The sequence below is a fragment of the Mustelus asterias genome, chromosome 23 (assembly GCF_964213995.1).
Source record: "Mustelus asterias chromosome 23, sMusAst1.hap1.1, whole genome shotgun sequence".
Taxonomy (NCBI): domain Eukaryota; kingdom Metazoa; phylum Chordata; class Chondrichthyes; order Carcharhiniformes; family Triakidae; genus Mustelus; species Mustelus asterias.
The window spans coordinates 40,611,375-40,637,134 of record NC_135823.1 but is presented as its reverse complement, the minus strand read 5'-3'; the positions used below and the strand labels follow the sequence as shown (position 1 = coordinate 40,637,134).

The 25,760-nt window shown below is 42.9% G+C and overlaps 1 protein-coding gene across 1 annotated transcript in view; it reads right to left on the bottom strand.

Moving 5' to 3' along the window:
* Positions 1–8,420: 8,420 nt before the first annotated feature.
* top3a (DNA topoisomerase III alpha) overlaps positions 8,421–25,760 on the bottom strand; it is a 37,296-nt gene continuing 19,956 nt past the window's right edge. Inside the window, exons 7-19 of the mRNA XM_078240370.1 lie at positions 25,516–25,686; positions 24,860–24,960; positions 23,429–23,503; positions 21,306–21,388; positions 20,463–20,670; positions 18,979–19,164; positions 17,832–17,961; positions 15,737–15,850; positions 14,723–14,888; positions 14,129–14,272; positions 12,673–12,795; positions 11,926–12,581; positions 8,421–11,439 (exon numbers count right to left, since the gene is read on the bottom strand). Of these exons, the coding sequence (XP_078096496.1) occupies positions 11,315–11,439; positions 11,926–12,581; positions 12,673–12,795; positions 14,129–14,272; positions 14,723–14,888; positions 15,737–15,850; positions 17,832–17,961; positions 18,979–19,164; positions 20,463–20,670; positions 21,306–21,388; positions 23,429–23,503; positions 24,860–24,960; positions 25,516–25,686 (2,282 nt within the window). The 3' untranslated portion in view covers positions 8,421–11,314. The remainder of the gene's footprint in view (positions 11,440–11,925; positions 12,582–12,672; positions 12,796–14,128; positions 14,273–14,722; positions 14,889–15,736; positions 15,851–17,831; positions 17,962–18,978; positions 19,165–20,462; positions 20,671–21,305; positions 21,389–23,428; positions 23,504–24,859; positions 24,961–25,515; positions 25,687–25,760) is intronic.

The following is a 25,760-nucleotide window of genomic DNA, read 5'->3' as shown; positions in this document are numbered from 1 at the left end:
AATGCTCCTGGAGGAAGTTGTTTTGCATGCGAGGAAAGTTTTTGCTTAGAACTAAATTGCAGTAATCTAAAAAGTAATGGGGGAAAAAAAAAATCAGCAAGCTCCAGATCATTTTTAAACAAACGTAACTAGTTATACAAAGTATTATTCTCAGATTTTCAAAGGAAACTTCACTGGCAAAATTACTCTCAGCTTCCATCGTGCAGCTATCATGCAACAATGTATAGCTGTGACATTTCCTACATTACGAACATTTCATAATTTCCTTAATTGGTTGTAAAGAAATGAGATATTGAAGTTGTGAAAGGCACAATCTCAATACATTTTTTCTTGCCCTTCACTTGTATCTTGAAGTTTGGTTAATGTAGTGCAGGCTCCATCAGTGTCAGATAATTTAAGTTGAGGGGGACCTTTTCCATACTGCAGATTCTGTGGGTGAGGCCTATTTTAAAACTATAGAAAGCAAAGCTTTAATTCACCAATGATTATTCCCTAGTTCTTGCTTTATAAATCATTCTTGATATTTCAATGTTATCCCTATTTTTAGACTTTCCCCCCCAACCCCAGTCTACTTTTTAAAACTTAAACAGCTGGAATGAGTCACTTTTATGGAAAGTGTGTAGAATTCCAGACTTTTTATTGGTGTTTTGGAGATTTCAGTCCACACTGCTGCTTTTCCTGTTAAATCCCAAGGCCACCTTCCTGTCATTTTCTCAATTATTAATGTTGTAGCTGATGTAATCTAACAAGGAATTTCACAGACTGGGCCTACAGGTTTTATTTATTACCAAAGCTTCAGCTCTTTACAGCCAGCACAATCTTCAAATTAAAATTGGTTATTTGGTTGCAGGTGGGAAGTAAAGCCAATTTCAGCTGGATCTACTAATGGTATTGTTGTTCTAAAGGGGATAATATCCTCACCTACATACAGGTTAGAGTTCAGCATGTGATGTTTCCCTTGTGTAATCTTTCTACTTGTATTTTGTACCTTAAATCAAAATTTTAGAAAACACATACAACATGTATACTCTAATTTAAAAAATCGTTCTTTTCAAAAATGAGCCAGAGAGTTCCTAGTCCTGCTCATTAGCCAGGGCTCCTGCTGTAAACTATTGGGGGGGGGGGGGGGGGGAGATTAGGAAAGGCACCATAGGAACAGAAATAGAGGGTTGATGAGATTTCATTTTTTATACACAGCAAACTATGATTTGGAAGATGATGCCTAAAAGGGTGGGGTGGTAGAAGCAGATTCAATAAGTTTCAAATGGAAACTGAATAAATACTTGAGAAAACAAATTGCAGGGCTATTTGGAAAGAGAAGGGGAGTAGAACAATTTTAAGTACAAGTATACTTATTAGTGTCACAAGTAAATACATTAACACTGCAATGAAGTTACTGTGAAATTCTCCTAGTCGCCTCATTCCGACGCCTGTTCAGGTCAATGCCCCTAATCAGCGCGCCTTTCAGACTGTGGGAGGAAACCAGAGCACCCGGAGGAAAGCCATGCAGATCCAGGTAGAACGTGCAGACTCCACAGACAGTGAGCCAGACAGTGAGCCAAGCCGGGAATCGAATCCGGGTCCCCGGCGCTGAGAGGCAACAGTGCTAACCACTGTGCCACCCCAATAGCTTCTACCAAAGACCTGGCCCAGACATATTGGCTAAAGGTCTCCACTTGTAGTGTGTTTCTATAAGACATGCTCCACTTGAAGAATTTGCTAACCTTCACTGTCCAGGTTCTTACAGGATCTGGTACTAGAGTCTACAGGACTTACTGGAATCACAGATTAGCTTGTATATTTTGAGGGAGAAAACGGTATAACAAGTGAAAGGGAATTTTAACTCCAGCCTCAAAACAATGAGTGTTGGTGATGGTACTGATATCTGAGATGTATGGAAGCCAAATTATCGCAGCCAGACATTAGATTAAGGGTGTTCAACGTCACACAAATCAATTGAGGAACAGTCGCTGTAGTAATTATGTTGCTGGATGAGTAATCTAGAGGCTGACTAATGATCCAGAGATACGAGTTCAAATCAAAACAATTGGGGACTTTAATGATCCAGTTAAATAAATCTGGAAAAGATAATCAGTTTTACTAGTGATTCTGTGACTAGTGCACTTCAGGTGAGGAAATTTGCTGGTCTTCCCAATTGACTCCAGATCCACAGCATTGTGGCTGACTCCAAACTGAAATGACCTAGTGATCCACTCGGTTGTATCAAACCACAATCATAAAGTAGAATTAGCATCAATCAAATTGATTAAGCATTTCATGAAGGCAGCTCACCACCACCTTCTCAAGAACAATTAAGAATGGGCAAGAAATTCAGGCCTTGCCAGTGATTCCCACATTGCAGGAATGAATTAAAAAGCTCTGCTCAAGAACTTTTACAATTCTAATCCCCCTCATCCACAGGATAGTTATTCTTCCCTACACATCAAATTTTTGTCTTTCTAAAGGTGTTACTTCATGGGATGATACAGTTGTGTGACCCGCACTCTAACCAATTTACCACTGTTTTCCCAAGTTGAGAAAGTGAGATGAATGTAATCACTGAGATATGACAGCCCATTTCTATAATTTTCCAACAGCAGTAACTGGACACAAAAACAAAAATGCTGGAAAATCTCAGCAGGTCTGACAGCATCTGTGGAGAGAGAATAGAGCCAACATTGAGTCTGGATGACCCTTTGTCAGAGCTCTGATGAAGGGTCATCCAGACTTGAAACGTTGGCTCTATTCTCTCTCCACAGTTGCTGTCAGACCTGCTGAGATTTTCCAGCATTTTCTGATTTTGTTTCAGATTCCAGCATCCACAGTATTTTGGTTATATAAACCAAAATTTGGTTATATAAACCAAAATACTGTGGATGCTGGAATCTGAAACAAAATCAGAAAAAGCTGGAAAATCTCAGCAGGTCTGACAGCATCTGTGGAGAGAGAATAGAGCCAACGTTTCAAGTAACTAGCAGTAATTAGACACTGGCCAAGTGATTGTTTCGCCCAATAGTCCAAGGCCAAGCCTTCCAATGTGTCCTGATGGTGACAACATAACCAACATCACTAAGCTAGAATAGCTAGGTGCCTTTTGCATTTGAAATTATTGCTGTTACTTCTGTTGGGGAGCAAGTAAGAGGGGAAGTGGACTCCCAGATTAAATCATAAATGTTTTCTTAATTTATAAATAAGGTGTTTCGTTCCAGTGCAGTAGTGGATAGTTTGTTTAATATTGATAATTGATGGAGGCAGGTGTTTCTTTAAACGAACAGTAGGGCTGCACTGTAAGCCACCGGCTCATTCTTTTAACATGCCCATTATTTTGCAACTAAACAAACATACTTTATACAATAACATTCTCTTGACAAAATATGAGTGACCACATTTTTTTTTCAAGATGGCGCCGGAGCAAGGCAACTTCTTGCAAACTGTGCCCAGCATATCTTCAAATTCTATCTTTTACTCTCGTTCTATGCTTCTCAAACTTCATTCTAACACTTAAACTCTCTAACAATGTTTTAATTCTTTCCCTACGCCCTAGCTATGACTGTAACACTACATTCTGCACACTCTATGAACAGTATGCTTTGTCTGTATAGAGTGCAAGAAACAATACTTTTCACTGTATACTAATACATGTGACAATAATAAAATCAAATCATATTTATAGTAATAATAATCTGGGTTGAAATATACAGTTCCACTGTGAAATACACAAATTACATAACAGTTGTCCTTCCTTACAAAATGGAAACTTGTGAATTAACCATGAGCAACGGCAGGAGATCTGTGCGAGTTGATTGGAAAAATTGTCCCTCCCAATACAATGTGCTTGTTCCTTAGGGAGTTTGCAGAGGACAGAAAGGCCACCGAAAATTTACACAAATGGTCACAAAGAGAAGCTACCATGCATTTAAGTTTCCTTTTAAAAAGGGACACTTTCATTAAATTTATTTTGGATTGCCATCCTAATTGACAATTACCAGTGATAAACAGTGGCCACTGTGCAAAACATTAAAGTGCACAATTAATGTCATTCATCAATAAACTATAATTGATACAAGTCTGTTTTTGGCCTCCAGTGCAACTTGTGTTAAACTTGTTCCTGGAATGTTGATGTCACTAGCAAGGCTGGCATTTATTGCCCACCTTACAGTTCATGCTGAAAAGGTGTGGTGTTGGGAGGAAATTCCAGGATTGACGATGCAGCAACAATCAAGGAATGGTTATATACGTCTGTCAGAATTGGGTTTCCAGGACATTGCTTGACTTTTCAGTGCTAGAGGTTTTAGGCTGTATCTGACAACAATCTTGGGGCAAGACTCAAAGGAGTTCAGTCAACTAATAGACCTTGGCATAAACTGAGATAAACTGAGATAATCCAGCTTTGGCAGTGCTCCTGTTCTGGCCAATGGACATTCCCCCTCACAACAATGTTCCTGCTTTGGCCTACAGTTTGTATTCTATTGTATATCACCTGTTCTGAGATGGAGGGGCATCATCCTGAATGAAATCTATTTTTCCAGGAACAGAATAAATGAATGCCAGTGATCACAAATTATTCAGTCAACATGAGGTGATAATAGAACACTACATCCAAAGTTTGCCAGATAAGACCACTGTGTAATAAGACAGCCTGTTCCAGAGAAGGCTACAAATTAATGTCAGAAGAAAGAAAATTGATCATGTTTGTGAGAATCATTTTTAAGACCACAGGAACAGTAGGAGGCACTCAACCCATCATGCCTGTCCCACCATTCAATGTAATCATGGCTGACCTATTAAATAACTAAAAAGACCTACTCCCAAATAGGGCAAATCTGTTGCAATAAAAGCCAATGTTGTAGATAAATAGAGCGATTATGAATAAATAACCAAAATAAGATTCATTTTGTAAGAGATAAAGGCTATGAGCTGATTTATTATCAGGGAAATGTTCCAATTGTTAGAAAAAACTGATCTGTTCTATTTGATAGAATCAGCTCCAAAACCAAACTGTCCTGGCTAAAGGACTGGTCCAGGAGGGAGGGCTTTATTTTCATAGACCAATGGGAGGTTTTCAGGAGAGGATGGCACCTGTACAAGAGGGAGGGGTCACAACTAAGTTGGAAGGGCACAAATATCCTGGCTGGGAGCTTTGCTAGTGCAGTTCGGGGGGGTTTAAACTAGTATGGCAGGGGGGTGGGGATCAAACTATTAGGTCTATAAGTGTGGTGGCTGGGGACGAGCTTGGGGCTGGGACAAGGCTGGCAAAGAAGAAGAGCACTCTGGGGGAGGACAACCTCACTGAGCCTGGGGGTCTGGAGTGCTTATACTTCAATGCAAGGAGCGTAGCAGGTAAAACAGACGAACTTGGGGCCTTAATGCGCACGAGGAATTTGGATGTGGTTGCGGTGACAGAGACTTGGTTGAAAGAGGGACAAGACTGGCAGCTGAATATTCCAGGGTACAAGTGTTTTAGGCGAGACAGAGGAGGGGCCAAAAGAGGTGGGGGAGTAGTGGTATTGGTTGGAGAGCATATTACAGCGGTGCAGAGGGAGGACAATTCGGAGGAGTCGTGTAGCGAGTCACTCTGGGTGGAGCTTAGAAACAGGAAAGGCGCAGTCACCATGTTGGGGGTGTACTACAGGCCCCCCAACAGCCCAAGGGAAGTGGAAGAATGGATATGTCAGGAGATACTGGATAGGTGCAGGAAATGTGGGAGACTTCAATTTCCCTGGTATAGACTGGAAATCGCTGAGGGCAGGGACTCTGGATGGGGAGGAATTTGTAAAATGTGTACAGGAGGGTTCGTTGGAACAATATGTGGACAGCCCGACTAGAGAGGGGGCTATACTGGACCTGGTACTGGGGAATGAGCCCGGTCAGGTCTTCAAAGTTTTGGTTGGGGAACATGTGGCAAATAGTGACCACAATTCTGTTAGCTTTAGGATAGTGATGGAAAAGGATGAGTGGTGTCCCAAGGGTAAGGGGGATTGGGGGAAGGCTAACTTTATTGGGATCAGGCAGAAATTGGCAGCTCTTGATTGGGAGAGGCTGTTTGAGGGTAAATCCACATCTGGTATGTGGCAGTCTTTTAAGGAACGGTTGTTAGGGCTACAGGACAAGCATGTGCCTGTAAAAAAGGATAGGAAGGGTAGGATTAGAGAACCGTGGATAACCAGGGAAATTGAGGGACTGGTCAAAAGGAAAAGAGAGGCGTATGTTAGGTCCAAGCAGCTAAAAACGGAGGGAGCTCTGGAGGAGTACAATGAAAGTAGGAAAATACTCAAACGGTGAATTAGAAGAGCAAAAAGGGGTCACAAAATGTTCTTGGCAGACAGGATTAAGGAGAATCCCAAGGCATTTTATTCATACGTTAGGAACAAAAGGGTTGTTAGGGAAAAAATCGGACCTCTCAGGGACAAAAGTGGGGACTTATGCTTGGAGCCCAAAGAGGTAGGGGAGATCCTAAATGAATACTTTGCGTCGGTATTCACAAAGGAGAGGGATGTGTTGACTGGGAGTGTCTCGGAGGGGAGTGTTGAACCGTTGGAGAAAATCTCCATTACAAAGGAGGAAGTGTTAGGTTTGTTAGAGAATATAAAGACTGACATATCCCCAGGGCCTGATGGAATCTATCCAAGGCTGCTCAGGGAGACGAGAGGTGAAATCGTTGGGCCTCTGACGCAAATCTTTGTCTCGTCACTGGACACAGGTGAGGTCCCAGAGGATTGGAGGATAGCCAATGTGGTCCCGTTATTTAAGAAGGGTAGGAAGGATAACCCGGGTAATTATAGGCCGGTGAGCTTGACGTCCGTGGTGGGGAAGTTGTTGGAGAAGATTCTTAAAGATAGGATGTATGCGCATTTAGAAAGGAATAAACTCATTAACGATAGTCAACATGGTTTTGTGAGAGGGAGGTCATGCCTCACTAACCTGGTGGTGTTTTTTGAAGAAGTGACCAAAATGGTTGACGAAGGAAGGGCCGTGGATGTTGTCTATATGGACTTTAGTAAAGCGTTTGACAAAGTCCCTCATGGTAGGCTAGTGAAAAAGGTTGGATCCCATGGGATAAAGGGGGAGGTGGCTAGATGGGTGGAGAACTGGCTTGGTCATAGAAGACAGAGGGTGGTAGTGGAAGGGTCTTTTTCCGGCTGGAGGCCGGTGACTAGTGGTGTACCGCAGGGCTCTGTATTGGGACCTCTGCTGTTTGTGATTTATATAAATGATCTGGAAGAAGGAGTAACTGGGGTGATCAGTAAGTTTGCAGACGACACAAAACTGGCAGGACTTGCAGACAGTGAGGAACATAGTCAGAGGCTACAGAAGGATATAGATAGGCTGGAAATTTGGGCAAGGAAATGGCAGATGGAGTTCAATCCTGATAAATGCGAAGTGATGCATTTTGGTGGGAATAATGTAGGGAGGAGCTACACGATAAATGGAAGAACCATAAAGGGTGTAGAGACGCAGAGGGACCTGGGTGTGCAAGTCCACAGATCTTTGAAGGTGACGTCACAGGTGGAGAAGGTGGTGAAGAAGGCATATGGCATGCTTGCCTTTATAGGACGGGGCATAGAGTATAAAAGTTGGGGTCTGATGTTGCAGATGTATAGAACGTTGGTTCGGCCGCATTTGGAATACTGCGTCCAGTTCTGGTCGCCACACTACCAGAAGGACGTGGAGGCTTTGGAGAGAGTACAGAGGAGGTTTACCAGGATGTTGCCTGGTATGGAGGGGCTTGGTTATGAGGAGAGATTGGGGAAACTGGGGTTGTTCTCCTTGGAAAGACGGAGGATGAGGGGAGACTTAATAGAGGTGTATAAAATTATGAAAGGCATGGATAGGGTGAACGGTGGGAAGCTTTTCCCCGGGTCGGTGGTGACGTTCACGAGGGGTCATAGGTTCAAGGTGAAGGGGGGGAGGTTTAACACAGATATCAGAAGGACATATTTCACACAGAGGGTCGTGGGGGCCTGGAATGTGTTGCCGGGCAAGGTGGTGGAGGCGGACACACTGGGAACGTTTAAGACTTATCTAGACAGCTATATGAACGGAGTGGGAATGGAGGGATACAAAAGAGTGGTCTAGTTTGGACCAGGGAGCGGCGCGGGCTAATTGTTCCTTGTTTCTCGTTTCAAGGCTTCATTCTATGATCATCTTGCTGGTGCCAGTACAGAGCGAGACTGCAGATAGTTGGGAACCTGTCTCGGGGGCAGGGAATTCATATGGTGTTCGTGGAAGTGGAAATGACTAGGGTTGGGAAGCATTTTCCGATCAGGGCCATTGTGATCTCCTGGACTCGTTTCGATCGCCTCAGGGGGTCGGAGAGGAATTTCCCAGATTTTGTTTCCCCATATTGGCCCTGGGGTTTTCACTCTGGGTTTTCGCCTCTCCCTGGAGATCACATGGTCTGAAATGGCGGGGTGGGGGATAGTTAATAGGTTGTGATGAACAAAGCATCGTAGCTGTGAGGGACAGCTCGGTGGATAGGATATTAGTATGTAGATAGGCTGGAAAATTGGGCGGGGATCCTGGATTCAGGATTCAATCCTGGACCGGGGAGCGGCGCGGGCTTGGAGGGCCGAAGGGCCTGTTCCTGTGCTGTATTGTTCTTTGTTCTTTGTTCTTTGTCCTCACTGTAAAAAGGATTCTGAAAAGAATCAAGATCTATGATACTAATCTGAAAACAAATCAAGGTAATGTACAACTTGAGCTCTGCTTTGCCAATTATTCTTCGTGCTCCTTTTGTTCCTGTACAATTAAAAATGTGTATGAATTACTGGCAATAGTATCAAGATTGGAGGGAACTACAAGTTAGGTTCAGGGCTATTACAAATGCACCAAGGGAATGTTGCAGATAGGTAGACTAGGTGGGTCAAAGGTGCTCTCCTGCTCAAACCGTTGACATGCAAGATGAGTAAATACTTAATGTGGAGATCAACCATGATCTTATCAAAAGGTAAAGCAGGTTGCAGGAGCTGAATGACCTCTTCCTATTCTTATGAAAAGTTGGGATAGCTGATACAATGACATGGATTACAAATTTATTTAACTTCTTCAGCCATAGTGTTGTATACTGGAAGAGAAACATGTGAGACATGTAGTTTATCAGTAATATCCTTGGGACATCACACTTGCAGATTAAATGTCTTGAAAATAAACCAATCACCTGGAAAATGAATGTGATTTATAACATTCAAATTTTTAAAATATCAAAACGGCAGCTCAGTATTAAAATCCAACTGATTTTCAATATTTAATTATTCCTATAATTCAAGAGTACTCTCCCAGTACTCTGCCAAATGTTTAGAACAGAACAAGTCTTATGGTTAAGTGACAGCTACACGAGATACACCTGGCTTTGGAATGCTGACCAACAATTCAGACATATCTTAACATTTACAGCTCGTCATGGAGAGCTCAGGACCCAAGTCAGATCCCTGAAGAGCCAGTCACAACTTCCAACAGCCAGTTCTGTGGACAAACAGCAGCACATTAACATGGGAAGAAACCGAACACAGAAGTGAACATTGTAAAAATATAGAATCAGTGTAATAAACCACATACAAACACCTAGCAGAGCCAGGGAAGTACTATTACTGGGTACAATTAACACATCACAAGAAACAGCACAATAGTCATTAATGCTGTACTGCACACACCGTAAGAAGTTTAACAACACCAGGTTAAAGTCCAACAGGTTTATTTGGTAGCAAAAGCCACACAAGCTTTCGGAGCTCCAAGCCCCTTCTTCAGGTGAGTGTCACCTGAAGAAGGGGCTTGGAGCTCCGAAAGCTTGTGTGGCTTTTGCTACCAAATAAACCTGTTGGACTTTAACCTGGTGTTGTTAAACTTCTTACTGCACACACCCACAGGTTAAATGAGACCTGTGCCTACCAGCACTGTATCCTGGTGTTCTACGGTAGCAGAACAGTACCCATCAGGACCATATTTCAGTGTTATACAGGACAGTGACAGAGAGAGACTGTATCCCGCTGTTAAACAGTGACAGCTGTACCCACCAAAGTGCCCCAGTGTTGTATCCACCAGAACTGAACCCCAATGTTATATAGTGACAGAGTTGTACCCATCAGAAATGAAACTCATGTTATTTAGCAGAAACACTCTGCCCAGCCACAACTAATGTCTGGAATTTGGAATATTTGTTATTTTTCTCATGCCAAGGAAATATAGAAGGCAAGTTTCATACTTGCACTACACTAAAATCAGTAACGATACTGCCTATAACTTAATCCTTAGTTATAAACTATTTGTGCATGATGTGAAAAGGAACCCGTAGTAGTATAGCGATGTATTAACAGCTGACCCCACTCCAGAAACATGGCTGATACTTGCAGGTGATTTAAATCATAGAATCCTACAGTGCAGAAGAAGGAGGCCATTCAGCCCATCGAGTCTGCACCAACCACAATCCCACCCAGGTCCGATCCCCATAACCCCATGCATTTAACCTAGCTAGTCCCCCTGATACTAAGGGGCAATTTAGTATGGCCAATCAACCTAACCCGCACGTCTTTGGACTGTGGGAGGAAACCCACGCGGACACGGGGAGAATGTGCAAACTCCACACAGATAGTGATCCAAGCCAGGAATCGAACCCGGGTCCCTGGCGCTGTGAGGCAGCAGTGCTAACCACTGTACCGCCCAACTGTAAAATACAAACTGGAACTTAAACTGAAAGATAACCCTGCGACACACCTGAACATTACCCTATCTCAGTGTGAGCTGTCACACTGATTTCAGCTGAAATCAAAACATCATTCCCTGCGCAGCCAACACCTGTTAAAATTCAGACAAAAGCGACCAGAATAAAATATATTGTTCCCCATTAACCCTGATCCACCCATCACCCTCCCCCACCAACCCCCCCAACTCCTCAGATTGTAAAATACACCAATATCAGCAATACATTTTCAGGACTAAAATGCACAGATGGAAATTTGAATCGAAAGCTCCTAATGACTGAGTTTCGTAACGGGCCCCGTATTGTTTCCAGACTATTCAACTGGAAATGCAGCACAATACAACATAGTCAACCATCGTCTCACACCACACATCCGGCCCGACACTACCAGAATGGCTGTGCTTCAGCAACTTATCACCAGGCGCTGTATAAATAAAAGTCTCTACTAGTGAAACCAGGATTGATGCTCTCTGCTCTACATGAAGGCTGGCAGCACATTTAGAGTTCTTTGCAAGGGCTTCTGTTGGTTTTGGCAGGAAAGGCCAGAGAATAGTGAAGCTTGCAGCTTTCTCTGCAGTCAGTTTACCAGTTTATCACCAAATGTCAGTACTGGGGTGAGAATCACCGGTTTTGGGGGCACTTTGTCCTAATGTGTCCTGGCTGGTGACACAGCCCACAAGATCGTGGCTTCTTTGCAGTCGGACCATTTCTGGAGGAGTTTCCATCCGGCCGTTTATTTGCCACCCCTGAGATTGGAGAAAAAAGTATTAGATTGGAAGCTTTGGATACCATGAGTGCCTCCTGTGAATGATTTAAAAACATTTCATAATGATGCAGTCATTCACTTCACTCACAGCAAACTAAGCAATGGTTTCTAGATATCTAATTGGTGGCGCCTTTCAATGCCCTCAGCTCCCCTCACAGCCAGGCCAACAGTCAAGCTCAGCATAATAAGCAACAGAACTAAATTCTACATGATTAATGAGGGATTTTAGTAGACACCTATCCTCTTCTATAAATCTTCTATGACTCTAAATAACTCTCTCTCTCTTCCTTATGTATACACACTATGCAAATGAAATCATACATTATCCACACACATTACAAACCACATCACAGACTACAGGATTTCAGAAATAAGTTAGAGAGCTACAATTTGCCAATGGGCAGGGTGATCGATAATCGATAAGGAAATTGAGGACATTCCTGACTTGTGGTCCAGTTACACGTACCTGGTGGGGGACACTCATCAGCCCACTGGAAGAAGCCACACTGTTGGTCCCTGGGCTTGGAGCAGGTATGGAATGCCCGTCCCTTGTTAGGTCCGTCTTTCTGCACTGTGCGCGTCACTGCTAACTGATTGCATGTGCACATTGCTTGTCCTCCACTTGATGTTCCACTGCTTCCAACTCGATGGAAGCCTCCTGCACTAGGGGCCGCACTCCCCCTACCGACCAATCCTTCATGACCCGAGTCACCCGCATCCTGGTCAGCCCACAGGAAGAAGTTGCAGCTGCCAACGTTGCACTTATAAAACCTCCGTCCCTGGTTCGGGCCCTCCTTCCGAACGGTCAGTAACAGCGCATCCTGGCCACAGTTACACACAACTACATTATCAGCTGCCATCTGTGGAGGGACAGTCCTGGACACTGGTCTCACAGTCACCTCCTGATTCTTGGGCAGAGTGTTCCTGTGATCCCGGAAAGACCGATTCTCTGATCTGTTCTGTGGCACACGGTTAGCGGTTTGATTAGTTGATTGTGACGTTCCTCGTAAATACCTCAGTTCCAGGATCTCTCTTAGCATTTCATCACACCCCCCAATACAACCAACAAACTCCAGGGGAACCAGCGGAGGCACACTGCCTTGTTTGAACTTGAACTTTAACCTGAAAGTTTAAAATAAATAAAGTGACAACTTTCTCAAAACTAATAAAACTGAGATTTGTTGGGTATATGTTTTACTGCCTTAGTCCTTACCTGTGAACAGGGTGTGGTTTACATGTGGGACACACACTCTCATCTCTGCTGACCCCCAGAACAGAGTCAGGAAACCAAACTGCAGACTTGCAGTTTGGGTACCCTGTACATGAAAGGTAAAACCTGCAATGAACAAGAACAAAGTACAGTCAGTGGCAGTAACACCAATGCATCTCACCATTATCCTCACTCGTGCAATGAGGGACAAGCGTTGGAAGTCAGTCTTGCCAACCACACCCACATCTCAAAAAAGTGATTCATTAAAAACCCAGCCCATCTTGACAGCAGAATAATTTTATGTATTCATATAGCAAGTTGAATGGAGTAAAACAACCCAAGACATTTTATGGGAGTGATTGACACATTTGGCACCAAGCCACATAATGAGGCATGAGCGCAGCTGACAAAAATGGTTTTAAATATAAATTTTAAGGAGCATTTTAATGGAAGCGAAGAAATGCAGAGATTTATGAAGTGAATTCCAAAAAGAAGAGCATTAATGGAGTTAAGTCCTTGAATAAATACAACTGAGAGATTCACATTGTTTACCAGGGAAGATTCACACACTGCTGAAGGTGGGACTGGTATTGACAGATCACATAACTGTTACAGCATAGAAGCTCTCCAAAGAACATTATGCCTTAGTGCCATTCCCCTGCTTTTTCCCTGTACTCCTGCATATTGTTTCTATTCAAGTAATTATCTAATGTCCTCTTGTATGCCTCAAATGAACCTGCCTCCCACATTTCCAGGCAGTGCATTCCAGACCTGAACCGCTCATTGTGCGAAAAAAAAATTTTCTTCACATCACCTTTGCTGCTTTTGTAAATTAGCTTAAATCTATGCCCTCTTGTTCTTGATCAGATTACGAGGAGGAACAATTTCTCCTGATCTAATCTATTCAGCCCCCTCATGAATTTGAACATCTATCAAATCTCCTCTCAGCCTTCTTCCCTCCAAGGAAAAAAGTCCTAGCCTCTCAATCTATCCTCATAGCTGAAGTTAGTGGAACTAACGGCAAGAAAATGTTCAAAGGCACCAGAGAATAAAAACAGAGGGAAGGAGCAGAGATTAGTGATATGGCATAGTACAAATGTAGGGTATTTTAATCTTCTGGAAGGGTGGGGCGATCTACAGTATAAGTGGGAGTTTACTGAAGTCCTTGAACGATATTTTCTTAAACGGGTGATGAATCCATGGGAGGATGTAATATTGCATATGCTCCAAAAGGAATATTTGCAGGGCTCGAAGAGAATGTCGCCATCAAGTGGCAGCAGCAGGACACCATAGTAACAGGGATAGGGGGTGAGCAGGAGATTTTTTGTTGGGTGAAGCATATCAAGGGATATGGAGCAAAGGTAAAATGGAGTTGAGGCAAGAATCAGCCATAATCTAACTGAATGGCAGAACAGGCTCAGGAAGCTGAATAGCCTCCTGTGTAGAAGGATATACTTACCCTCCATGTTTCTTTGGTTTGAGAACCATGTCCCGACCACACTGAGGACATTTTCTAACAGGTTCTGAAATCTCCATTGGGAACTCCTCAGACTGTGCAATTTCAGTCACATCCCCGAAGTAATGGGATAGAGCCTCATCCAATCTGTCAAAAACACATCATCAAGTACTTAGTGTCTGTGCTTCACTGGCACGTAGCTCAAAATAAAATGCTCCAAAAGTTATTTTACAACCCTCAGAAGTATGGACGAATAATTTACAGAATTCAAGAACAAGTCCTACCAGGGCAGGTCGAGAAGGTACAACGCAAAATAAATGAAAAGCTGGTCTCAATAGATGTGATCCTGAACCTGTGAGATTATCATAAAAACCCAACTGGTTCACTCATGTCCTTTAGGGAAGGGAACCTGCCCTCCTTTCCTGTTCAGAGCCAACATGTGACACCAATTTGTTGGACTCTTAATTGTACTCTGAAGTGGCCAAACAAGACACCCAGCTGTATCTAATGTTACTGCACAAATCGGCATGGGCAATAAATGCCAGCTATGCTAATGTTGTCCATATCCCAAGAATGAGTAATTTAAAACACACTCACTTCTTTGCCTTTGCCACTGCTTCGATGAACACTTGCTTGTATTTCTGAACTTGCTGATGCAGCACACTAAACTTGTCCTTTTTGCCCTCGCAAACCAGCTTCAGATCTGCCTCGAGCTCAGCTCGTAGATCAGGCTTAGACATCTCATATCCCATGGAGTCATACCCTGCAGCAGAGGCACAAACAGTTACCACTCCAGATATTCAAACCGTGATACAATGAGCTAAGGGTGTCAGCATTTATCTGTGTGGGATTAAGCAAGAGCGTCTGCAATACACAAGCTGTGAATTTCTCCAACAGGAACAAGAGTTCAAATCCCGGTGCCCATTATTTGGGGGTGGGGAGGTAGATAAGGTTTGTCAGTTGCAGGATCAGGTGCCTCTGTCTGGAAACAACCTTTCCCTCCTCACCCAAGGTTACACCCAGACAGCCTAATGCAATCTCTTTGCTGTAGAAGCTGGACTGTTAAGTATGTTCAAAAGCTGAGATAGGCAGATTTTTAATCAGTAAAGGAGTCGGGGTTATGAGGGATAAGGTAGCAAAGTGGAGTTGAGGATTACCATTTCAGATCAGTCATGATCTCGTTGAATGGCGGATCAGACTCGATGGGCTGAATGGCCTACTGCTGCTCTGACGTTTTATGATTTTCCCAGTTCCATTGCCTCTGACTATATCCCTAAATAGATATTTCCTGATTTGATTCTGCATTAATGACTGTCTGGGTTAGCAAATTCCCTGCATTTGTTTTCTTGGATTCTTTACTGACTTTAAGTCCAATCCAAAGACTGTGCCTAACTGGTGAAAGCTGTCCAGTTCCCTCCCCTTCACTCAATTATCATTCACCTAGACAGTGCAGTTTACTAATTAATTTAACTTCACTAAGGGAAACCAGGTTAGAGCTTACAGAGCGAAGAAGCTAGATTTATAATTACATCAATATATGCTGCAGAGAATGATTTCAGAAAATAAATGTTCCATTCATTTAAAAAAATCTTTTAGAACTTTTGCTGTCACCTTCGACCAGACCCATTCCCAATTCCCCCGGGAGGAATCTTTGATCCGGCGTCAAGCCCACGTACATGCGGGATTTGATAGTTTCAATGTGGTCTGCGTGAGTGGCATCAGTTCCTGAGAGGAAACAAATATACGTATCAGTGGCAATATAACCCTACAGTACTAGGCTTGAGTGTATTCTGTCACACACATGCTCAGTCTCTGGGACACTGAGGAAATCTTTACTCCGCCAAGGCTGCCCCATCATTGGGGGGAGGTGGAGAAAGGGGACCACCAACAGGGTACAAGGTGAATCCAAACATAGAAGCTAAATCCAAGCCTCTACTGGTGTAACCCTTGGCAAGAAATATTCTCTGTGTTGAACAACACTATGAGTCTGCACTGGATATTCTTCAGCTCAGTGTCACCAGTCATTCCCATAAGCAAACTCATGGCCCTTATGACCTCAAAGTACATCTTTACTGCTCAATATCTAATTAAACAATGCAGGAATTGTGGTAACCTTTTGTGATACATACTGACACTCTGACCTCACACACACACTGCCACATGCACTCTTCTCCCTTTTCAAAAGGCAAAACATACGCCACTCTGGTAACTGCAGACCAACCATTCTCCAATAAATTGGTTTAGTTTGCACAAAACACATTAATACAGAAGTAGTAAAAATGTATCTATTTCTTATGACTTGTCGTACCTTGGAAAATAAGAAAAAATTCTCCTTTGTTCCTTCAGGGCATTGGTGAGATCACATCTGGACTACTGTGTACAGTACTGGTCTCCTTATTTAAGGAAAGTTTAAATGCACTTGAAGCAGTTCGAAGATTTACTGGACTAATACCTGGAATGGAGGATTGTCTTCTGAAGAAAAGTTGGACAGGATAGGCTTGTGTCTGCTGGAGTTTAGGAGAGTAAGAGGCGACTTGATTGAAACATGCAAGATCCTGAAGGGTCGTGACAGGGTAGATATGGAAAGGATGTTTCCTCTTGTGAGAGAATCTAGAATTAGGGATCACTATTTAAATATAAGGGGTCGTCCATTTAGGACAGATGAGAAGAATCTCTCTGAGGGTTGAGTGTCTTTGAAACTCTGGCGTAAGCAGCGGATTTGAATATTTTTAAAGCAGAGCTAGATAGATTCTTGACAAGCAAAGGGGTGAAAGATTATCAAGGAAAAATGGGACTATGGGGTTAAAATTACAATGAGATCAGCCATAATCTTATTGACTGGCAGAGCAGGGGTCTACTCCTGCTACTAATTCATACGTACTGATGGGCTAAACTCAATTGACAAATTAGCTGTCTCTCAACTGGCTGGCACTAGTTTTTCACTTAACAGGTCAAGTGTATTCTCAAGTTGGTCTGTGGCTTACTAGAAGAAAAACCTCTCTGTTGCTGTTCCACATATTGTTTATCTTACATTTCCAGAGATAGAAAAAGGAAAAGCTGGCCTCTGACCTCTCCCTCAGTTCTGTATTGTTTTGGATTGGTTCACTAAGCTGCCAATCAAAGCTACCACCTTGAATAAGAAATTTCCTTCTTTGATGGGAGCTGAAGGAACTAAATAGTCCAGCTAAATCCCCGAATGGGCATACTGAATAAAAACCATTCTGGCATGAAGGAGTTAATATCTCCTGTCTAGAATGTACTTCACAGCCTGAATGCAGAAAAAGAGGACACACCCGAGGTGACAGATTCGGCCAGTATTTCTAATCCACCCAGATAGCTTCCCCCTCTCTCTGGACTCAATATGTGGATTGAAACAAATTTCATTGTATTTAAAACAAACTAAATTATAACCCATTCCGGCAAAACACAGAAAAACCCCTAACATCAAAGCTGAGTGAGGAGAACCACATTCTAGCCTTGAAACTGCCTTCACCCAATGCCCACATATGCCAATGCCATCAGGAGCAAGTGGAAAAGCAGGAATTGCTTTCCGAGCCCTAACAGCAGTGGCCAGTCTTTAATTCTGCAAAGACCAGGCATCAAATCGAAGAGTTGACATGATTCAGTATCACACCAAGGCAGTGCATTCAACCGCTGAGCCTTTAGAGGCTCTTTAATAAAAAGGAATCTCAGGCTTCAAACTAACCTATGCCATGCTTCTCCATCAGAGCAATAAGATCAGCCTCAGTTAGGAGTTGGGGTGGACTTGTCTCTCCATCGACCATCTCAATCGTAGTGGGCTGGAACTTCTTGCCCCTCTCGTACACAGGTATAACCTGGAACAGATAGTCCATCACTTTAAACATAGAAACATAGAAGATAGTCTACCCTGAATCCTCAGACTGTGACCCACCCCCCCCCCCCCCCCCCCCCGCCCCCCCCCCATCCGTCTGAACTCCAGCAAAAACAATCCTAACCTAGTCAATCTCTCCTCATACATCAGTCCCTCTATCCCCAGAATCAGCCTGGTAAACCTTCACTGCACTCCCTTGAGAGCAAGAACATCCTGCCTCAGAAAAGGAGACCAAAACTGCACACAATATTCTAGGTGTGGTCTCACCAAGGCCCTGAACAGTTGCAACAACACATCCCTGCTCCTGTACTCGAAACCTCTCGCAATGAAGGCCAACATACCATTTGCCTTCTTTACCGCCTGCTACACCTGCATGCTTACCTTCAGTGACTGGTGCACAAGGTCACCCAGATCCTGCTGCTCACTCCCCTCTCCCAATTTACAGCCATCGGGCTGTAAACCACATTAACTCCTGAACAATCACTTATTTTCCCCCATCTTCCCAGATGTCCTTTGGCTGAGGACCAGGATGAGCTCTGGAATCCCACCAAGTTTCAATAATTATTTTTATCAGCTATTCTCTCCTTTCCATAAAAACAATTCTCTGTGGGGGTGAGCCACGAATGGGTTTCAGCAGCATTCTCGTACTGCAAAAGGACTTGCAATTAGAAACAATCCTGTCACATTTTCCCAGCCCAAACCACAGACGTATACAAACTTCAAAAGCTCAATCAGTTCAACGTTGCAGGATGTCCAAACACAGCATGAGCGGGAACACCGCCCATATGCAGCAGCCATATCCCTCAACAAATTAAACATTCAACACATGCAAATCATGAGCTCAATTTGCTAACCAAGTTTTACAATTTTGCTCTAGTCCCCAACACAATACTTATCCCAGCCAGAGAACAACCTGGAATACAATAAACCATCCCCTGCTGTGATCAGGGAGAGTGGGAAAACAGCTAGAAATGTCTTTACTTTGGTTTACACACAATACCTTAGTGTTCCATTTGTCATATGGATAAACCTCCAGGTAATTCCGTGCAATAATCATTAGGCCGTGACCAGCAAAGAGCTCGCCTGCAATGTCTATCTCCACTGTGGTTTCCTGTCCTTGTGCATCCTGGGAGCAGCATGCCAGAAAATGGCGCACAACAAACTCATAAACACGCTGTTCATTTCCCTAAAAAAAGGGGGAAGGGTTTAGCAAATCTAAATATGTATTAAAAATATATATTACACTAAGTACTATATACTTACAGACTAAATATTCTAATATTCCAAACAGAATGGATTTCAACATGTGCCATTCAAATTCGAGATGGCAGTATTGGTCAATTTTAGAACTGCATCTCGCAGGGACATGGATCAGTCACAGCTCAACTCGGCTCGGCTCTCCCCAGACCCCGCGGACCAGGGGTCAGTCCCCCCTGCCCAACCAGGGACCAGGGATCCGCCCCTGCCCCATCCCGAGGGTCAGCCACAGGTCATGCCCATGCTCAGCTCAGCTCAGCAACCCCCATAGGCTTCAGGGTCAGCCACAGATTATCCCCAATGAATCACACCCTCATCTCAAGGGCAGCTGCTTTGCTCCACCCTGCCAGCACCAAAAGGGCCACAAATCATGGCAAACTGAAGGGATTTACACTGCACAAGTTCAATGCCAGTACAAAGACATAACCACTTCACATCAGTGTGGTTATGATTGAAATACAGTCCAACTCTCCCAGACCAATTCAATTGCATTTTGATCACCTGCTGACTCTCCCCATTGCCTTGCACAACAGATTACCAGCTCATCATTCTTTGAGTGTGGACATGTTTCCTTACTACTTCAGAGATTTCATTCAAGTTTATTTCCACTAATCTCACTACCTAACTTATGTTGAACATTTTGGTGTTTCTGTAATACTTTATGCATCATCATGAGGTGGGCCCTCTGCCTGTAAAGACTGAAGAGACTAAGCTCCTCTACTCTTTCATCAGTGTTACATTTCCAATCAATCTTTCTGCGTGACTGTGCTCTCCCCATACCTGAACACAATGTGTCTGTGACAACGGGTAGATCACTATCCTTAGAAAGAGAGTTCAATTTACCAATTAGGCCAAACTAGTGCGGTCGACTGCCTTGGTGTTTGCATTCAATTATTTTATTCTCTATAATCTCTCCCTATTAGCCTCTGTGTAATAGACATCTGTCAAAGCAAAGGCCAAAAATAGATCCACTTCCTCTGACTCAGCTCATCAGTTAAACTTCAGAACAACTTGCTCTATGGTCCCTGCCACCCCTCCATAACCCACATGACTTCTCCCGTAATAATTTTCTTTCCAAATAAACTTCTAATTTGATAAAATGAATTAAAATTCTCACCATTTCCAGAGTTATTTTCCAAAGTTTTCCAAGCTAGAATACAAAATAATAAAAGCAAAGCAAGATTACAGTGCATGTTAAAGATAGCAATTACAGGACAGAGTAATTACCTGCAAGTTACCGGTGTATTTAGTTGGATGGATAGGTGGATGGGCCTGGTCTGATTTGCTTCCATTTCGGGGTGTTGGTCCACCTCTGTCCAAAATTCCCTGAGCAAATGCTCCCCAGTGTGGGTCCACAGTTTGCTGCTGCACCAACGTGGAGAGGTTCAGGTCTTTGGGAAAGATGTTGGTTTCAGTGCGAGGGTAGCTAATGTATCTGCACAAATAGAAATGAGGAGCAATGTAATGAGCTTACAAACTTTCACATCACAAGTATTCTCAATCCCATTCTATCTTAATTGCCTTCTGTCCCAGGGACAGATTCATGTTGAGGTACAGTGGAACAGGCAGCAACCCCCTGCATCTCACCCAAACCATCTGCTCTTTGCATGAGCCTGGACAGCAAGTCTTTGTAAATGGTACGACTACAAGGGTAAGAGCAGCACGGTCAAGCCAGTCCTCACCCACCATCCATACCCAGGCATCTCACATCAAAAGTGAGTGTGCTCATGAACTGAACTAATTTTTCTCCTTCCTATGACTCACCAGTGACACAGCTCATATTTATACAGTACATTTAATGCAGCAAGTGGCCCAACGTGCTTCAGCAGAAGCTGAGCAAATATAGCAGTGTCAGGAAATATGACCAAAAGCACAATGGAAGAAACATTTGAAAAGATTTTAAAGGCAGGGAGACATGTGGTGAGACAGTAGGACCAAGGGAGGGAGATTGAGGGGAGAACTCATTGAAGGCAGAAGGCTCCAAATACTGAGTAAAAAAGTAAACATTTCTCATACAGTAAAATATATATTCTAAAAACAGCTAGAGTGCAAAATCACATTGAACCTCACCCTTGTGTATATAGCTTCTCCGCTATCCTCATTGTCTCCTTTGCGTTGATCTTCAGCTTCCTGGAAACCAGCTTCTCCAATTCCTGTTTTGTAAACAGAATTGCTGCTTTTAAAAAAAATTCAAATGCCAATTCTTACTGAGATCATTCAAATACTTTCTGCTAACAATCAATCCTTGCATGCACCTTTAATGTAGTAAATGGCCACAAAAGGCTTCCTACAGGCAAAGGCAGCTTGGAAGCATCAAGTGGAGAAGGATTGCGAAAGGTAAGCAAAGAGATTTAAAAGATGGAGAGGATGTACAGGGTCTATGTTAAAACACCCTGTCTGCCATGTGTTATATGCCAGTCTTACAGTCATAACAATCATGAATGCCAGATATCTCACATTTTGTTTGAGTTTCTAGATACTCAGATTTCAAATTGCAATGGAGAAAACACACGCCAAGCTTTTTATACTCTTTTATTCTGATGCAATCATTGAGAATTCTGATGATTTTACAAAACTTTTAGGCAGCACAGTGGTTAGCACTGTTGCCTCTCAGTGCCAGGGACCCCGTTCGATTCCCGGCTTGGATGTGTCTGTGCGGAGTCTGCACGTTCTCCCCGTTTCTGCGTGAGTTTCCTCCGAGGACTCCGGTTTCCTCCCACAACCCAAAAGATGTACTGGTTAGGTGCATTGGCCATGCTAAATTCTCCCTCAGCGTACCTGAACAGGCATCAGACTGTGGCGACTCGGGGATTTTCACAGTAACTTCATTGCAGTGTTAATGTAAGCCTACATGTGATGCTAATAAGCAAACTTGAAACTTTAGCTTAAGCTTGATAAGGAAACCTCATGAGTTTTGGGGCTTGGTCATCAACCATTTCTCTGCAGTGTTGAGAGAGTTTGGGTACTGAGACAGGGGTAGGCTCAGCTGTGGTTACCCCTTCCACCACAGTGGATGAACAGTCTGCCAACAAACACATATAAAGACTAACATTTATGGAAGATTGTGGAGTCGTTTTCCAATAAGAGTTGGCACTGTTAGGACAGGAAAGGAAAGTGGCAGGGAGTACTGCCATCATATTTAACATCAATTATAGAGTTTCAAATTGATTTCATTATAATCTTGAAAATGATGACACCACAACATCAGTTCCTCAATAGGTTCAGTGAGTAACTGCAATGTGTCATATAGGACTGAAGTCATCATGGTCAAGGAGTTCATCAGGCTCCTGCTGTCTCTATGAAGTCAGATTATCTCAGCTGATGCAACTATTTGGCTTCATTGTGCTTCTCTGTTCTGCAGATCCAGGAACAAAGTGCTTCCCTCCTAATGTCACTGACTCCACGCTAGCCTAACGTTCCAGCTGAGCTCCAAGTAAACACTATGCTCAATATTGAAACGAGCTTCAACAGTGTTGGCCAAGGAGGACAGCATGATGGCACAGTGGTTAGCACTGCTGCCTCACAGCGCCAGGGACCTGGATTCAATTCCCGGCTTGGGTCACTGGCTGTGAGGAGTTTGCACATTCTCCCTGTGTCTGCGTGGGTTTCCTCTGGGTGCTCCGGTTTCCTCCCACAGTCCAAAGATGTGCAGGTTAGGTGCATTGGCCATGTTAAATTCTCCCTCAGTTTACCCGAGCAGGCACCAGAGTGTGGCAACTTGGGGATTTTCACAGTGACTTCATTACAGTGTGAATGTAAGCCTACTTGTAACTAATAAATAAACTAAATATAGGTTGTTTCCAGTTCTCACTGAACATCCAAGGACTTCAATCAGAGTCCCAGGACACCTTCTTCCTTCTAACCCAGACTTTAAAAAGCAAATATACTGGCCTGGCTGAGATCAGCTAACCTTGCACAGCCCAGGGAGCAAAGCTGGAATTTTCCTGATTTGTATGTCACAGCATAAACCCATTGAGCTAAAGGAGCAAGTAGCATTCCATTATAAATATCCTTAAACCACAGAATGAGAGCATTCAATATAAAATAATTTAAAATAGAAACATCTAAATCTCATGCTGCTGCAGCACGTCACAAACATATTTCGAAGCAGGCCCACTTTTTAAAAATTGATAATCACAAAGGCAATTTTTTTATTTTTAACAATAGAATGTGAACTACATCTAGATACACACCACAGTGTCAAGGGCTAAAGGTCTCCATTTGCTCTTTGGTTTGGTAAAAACATCAAGTACAGTCGCAACCGGATCCTGTGATCAGCAAATAAAGGATATCAAGAGAGCATTCATAAAAACAATGGAGTTTTACAATACTGAGGTTTTAATTATCTATTTCTGAATTTTCTTAAATAACACCCCGTGCAACAAACAGTTGAGAGGCTGAGAGAAATCTTATTCATTAACAGGATTGCACTCACAAGCCCTTTCACAGCCCACCACTACATCCCCACATCCCTGCAGAATAGGCTTCCCAAGAGCCACAAGTTCAACCACACAAAACTGCTTCACTCAGAGGCTGCAGATATAATTTACACACCCTGTTCCCATTTCACTGGATCCAGTTTTCCTTCATCCACCTATCCAAACTAATCCAGAACATTTGGAGTTTCTGCCTCAATCACACTGCGAATTCCACAGCTTCACTACCATGTGCAAAGATGTTTCTCCTCCTCTGTTCTCTTGCATTTAATCCTGTATCTATAGCTTCTAATTCTGGGCCTTTAATTACTGGAAAGTTTTTTATCTACCCTGTCCCATCCCTTCAGAATATTAAACAGTCTATTATATTTGCGTTGCTCTATCAAGAAACGAACCAATTATTCAAATATGTCTTCCTATTTGTGTTTCCTCAGGCAGCATTCTAATGAATCTGCACGTTTCCCTCTGTCAAGTCTTAATATCATTCCAATGAGGTGGAACCCGATTAACAAAGAGGTCTAATTAATGCTAATACAAGCTCATCATTACCTCTTCATGTTTATACCCTGTAACTCCAAGATAAAACCTAAAATTTCATTTGGTTTCCAGTCTGATGAAAGGTCAGAGCTGAAACATTAGCTCTTTTTCTCTCTCTAAAACATACTTCCCGAGCTGCAAAATATTTCCAGCATATTCTATTTTAAGTTCTGTATTTAATTTTCCTACAGCCACATCAACTTGAGCTTTAATACAATAGTCTTTAATATCCTGTGAACCTGTCCCCAAAGTCTCACAGCACTGAGCCTACTTCTATTCACACTACAATTAGAGCCGATCATTTTTTTAAAGCCAAAATGCATCTACTTTCCCTCAAGCATATTGAATTTCATCCAGCACTTTTTAGGCAATTCTTCAATCTCATCAATATCCCTTTACAGCTTCGCTCTTCTAAAGAATTAACTCTACCTATGTTTGTACCATCTTCACTCTCACTGGGACTATATCCAAATCATTAATAGTGAACAGAAGTGGTCCCTTGGGATACCACAACCCATTTCCAACCACAGTGAAATATATAACCTTCAACTTCTCTCTTTTCCCTCCCAACCAATTTTTAATCCACTTTGCTATCCTCTCCCAACTTGAAATATTTTAGGGACTCAGGATAATCAGAATGAATGTGTTCACCTCCATGCAGATCTGATAAAGTACAAGGCATGCTGTGTGGTTGAAGAGGCGATGTCTTTTCCAGTTAAATTCTACGTTTCCATCTTCAGTCTCATGGGTAACTGAAAAGACAAAACTCCCCACTGATGTCTGGCACATTTGGTATGTCCACAAACAAACACAGATCACCCGTACCATGTTAGCAAAATTGACAAGAACAAGGGAACTCTGTAAAAATGCACCTGTCACCAAAAGGTGCTTATCCAGTAACCCATTCCTTCAGAATCCAGATAAACTGCATTTTGGGCATGGGTCCATAATTACTTTTCCAGAAGTTTAGACTCCAATTATTGAAATATCTGACCACTATTTAATTAACAGAACTAACACACAATAGTGATATTTCACTACAGAATCCATTATATTATGCTCCTGGGAATCAGCATTATTTTTTCTTCCTTTGTCCTTGGTGGCAGAGACTCATTCTAGGGTGAGATTTTACACGCATCCCAACTCTCTGCATACCTTGCCCCAAGTTATCACTTCTTGTGTGTGAACATCATGGGGTTATTCGATTGTGCAAGCAGACAATGTGCTAAAGCATGATCCCTGTCAGTTGATACCCACTGACAAACATTTCAAACAATGTTCAAAAACATACAACAGCTGCATCATACCTTTGATTTTAAAGAATGTTTCTTGGATAAAAGCTTGGATTGCTTTGAAACGCTCAACCACAAACCCCAGCGTGGGAAACTGACAGCTGCCATAGCTGATGAGTTGATTTGAGAGCACGTTCGGGAATATTTTCTGTAGTCGCAAGGTCTGAAACCGGGTGAATGAGGCACCTATACAGATAAAATTATACAACTCCATTCAAGCAGCATTGCAAAGGCAAATTTCAGTTACATCTTGACTTAGT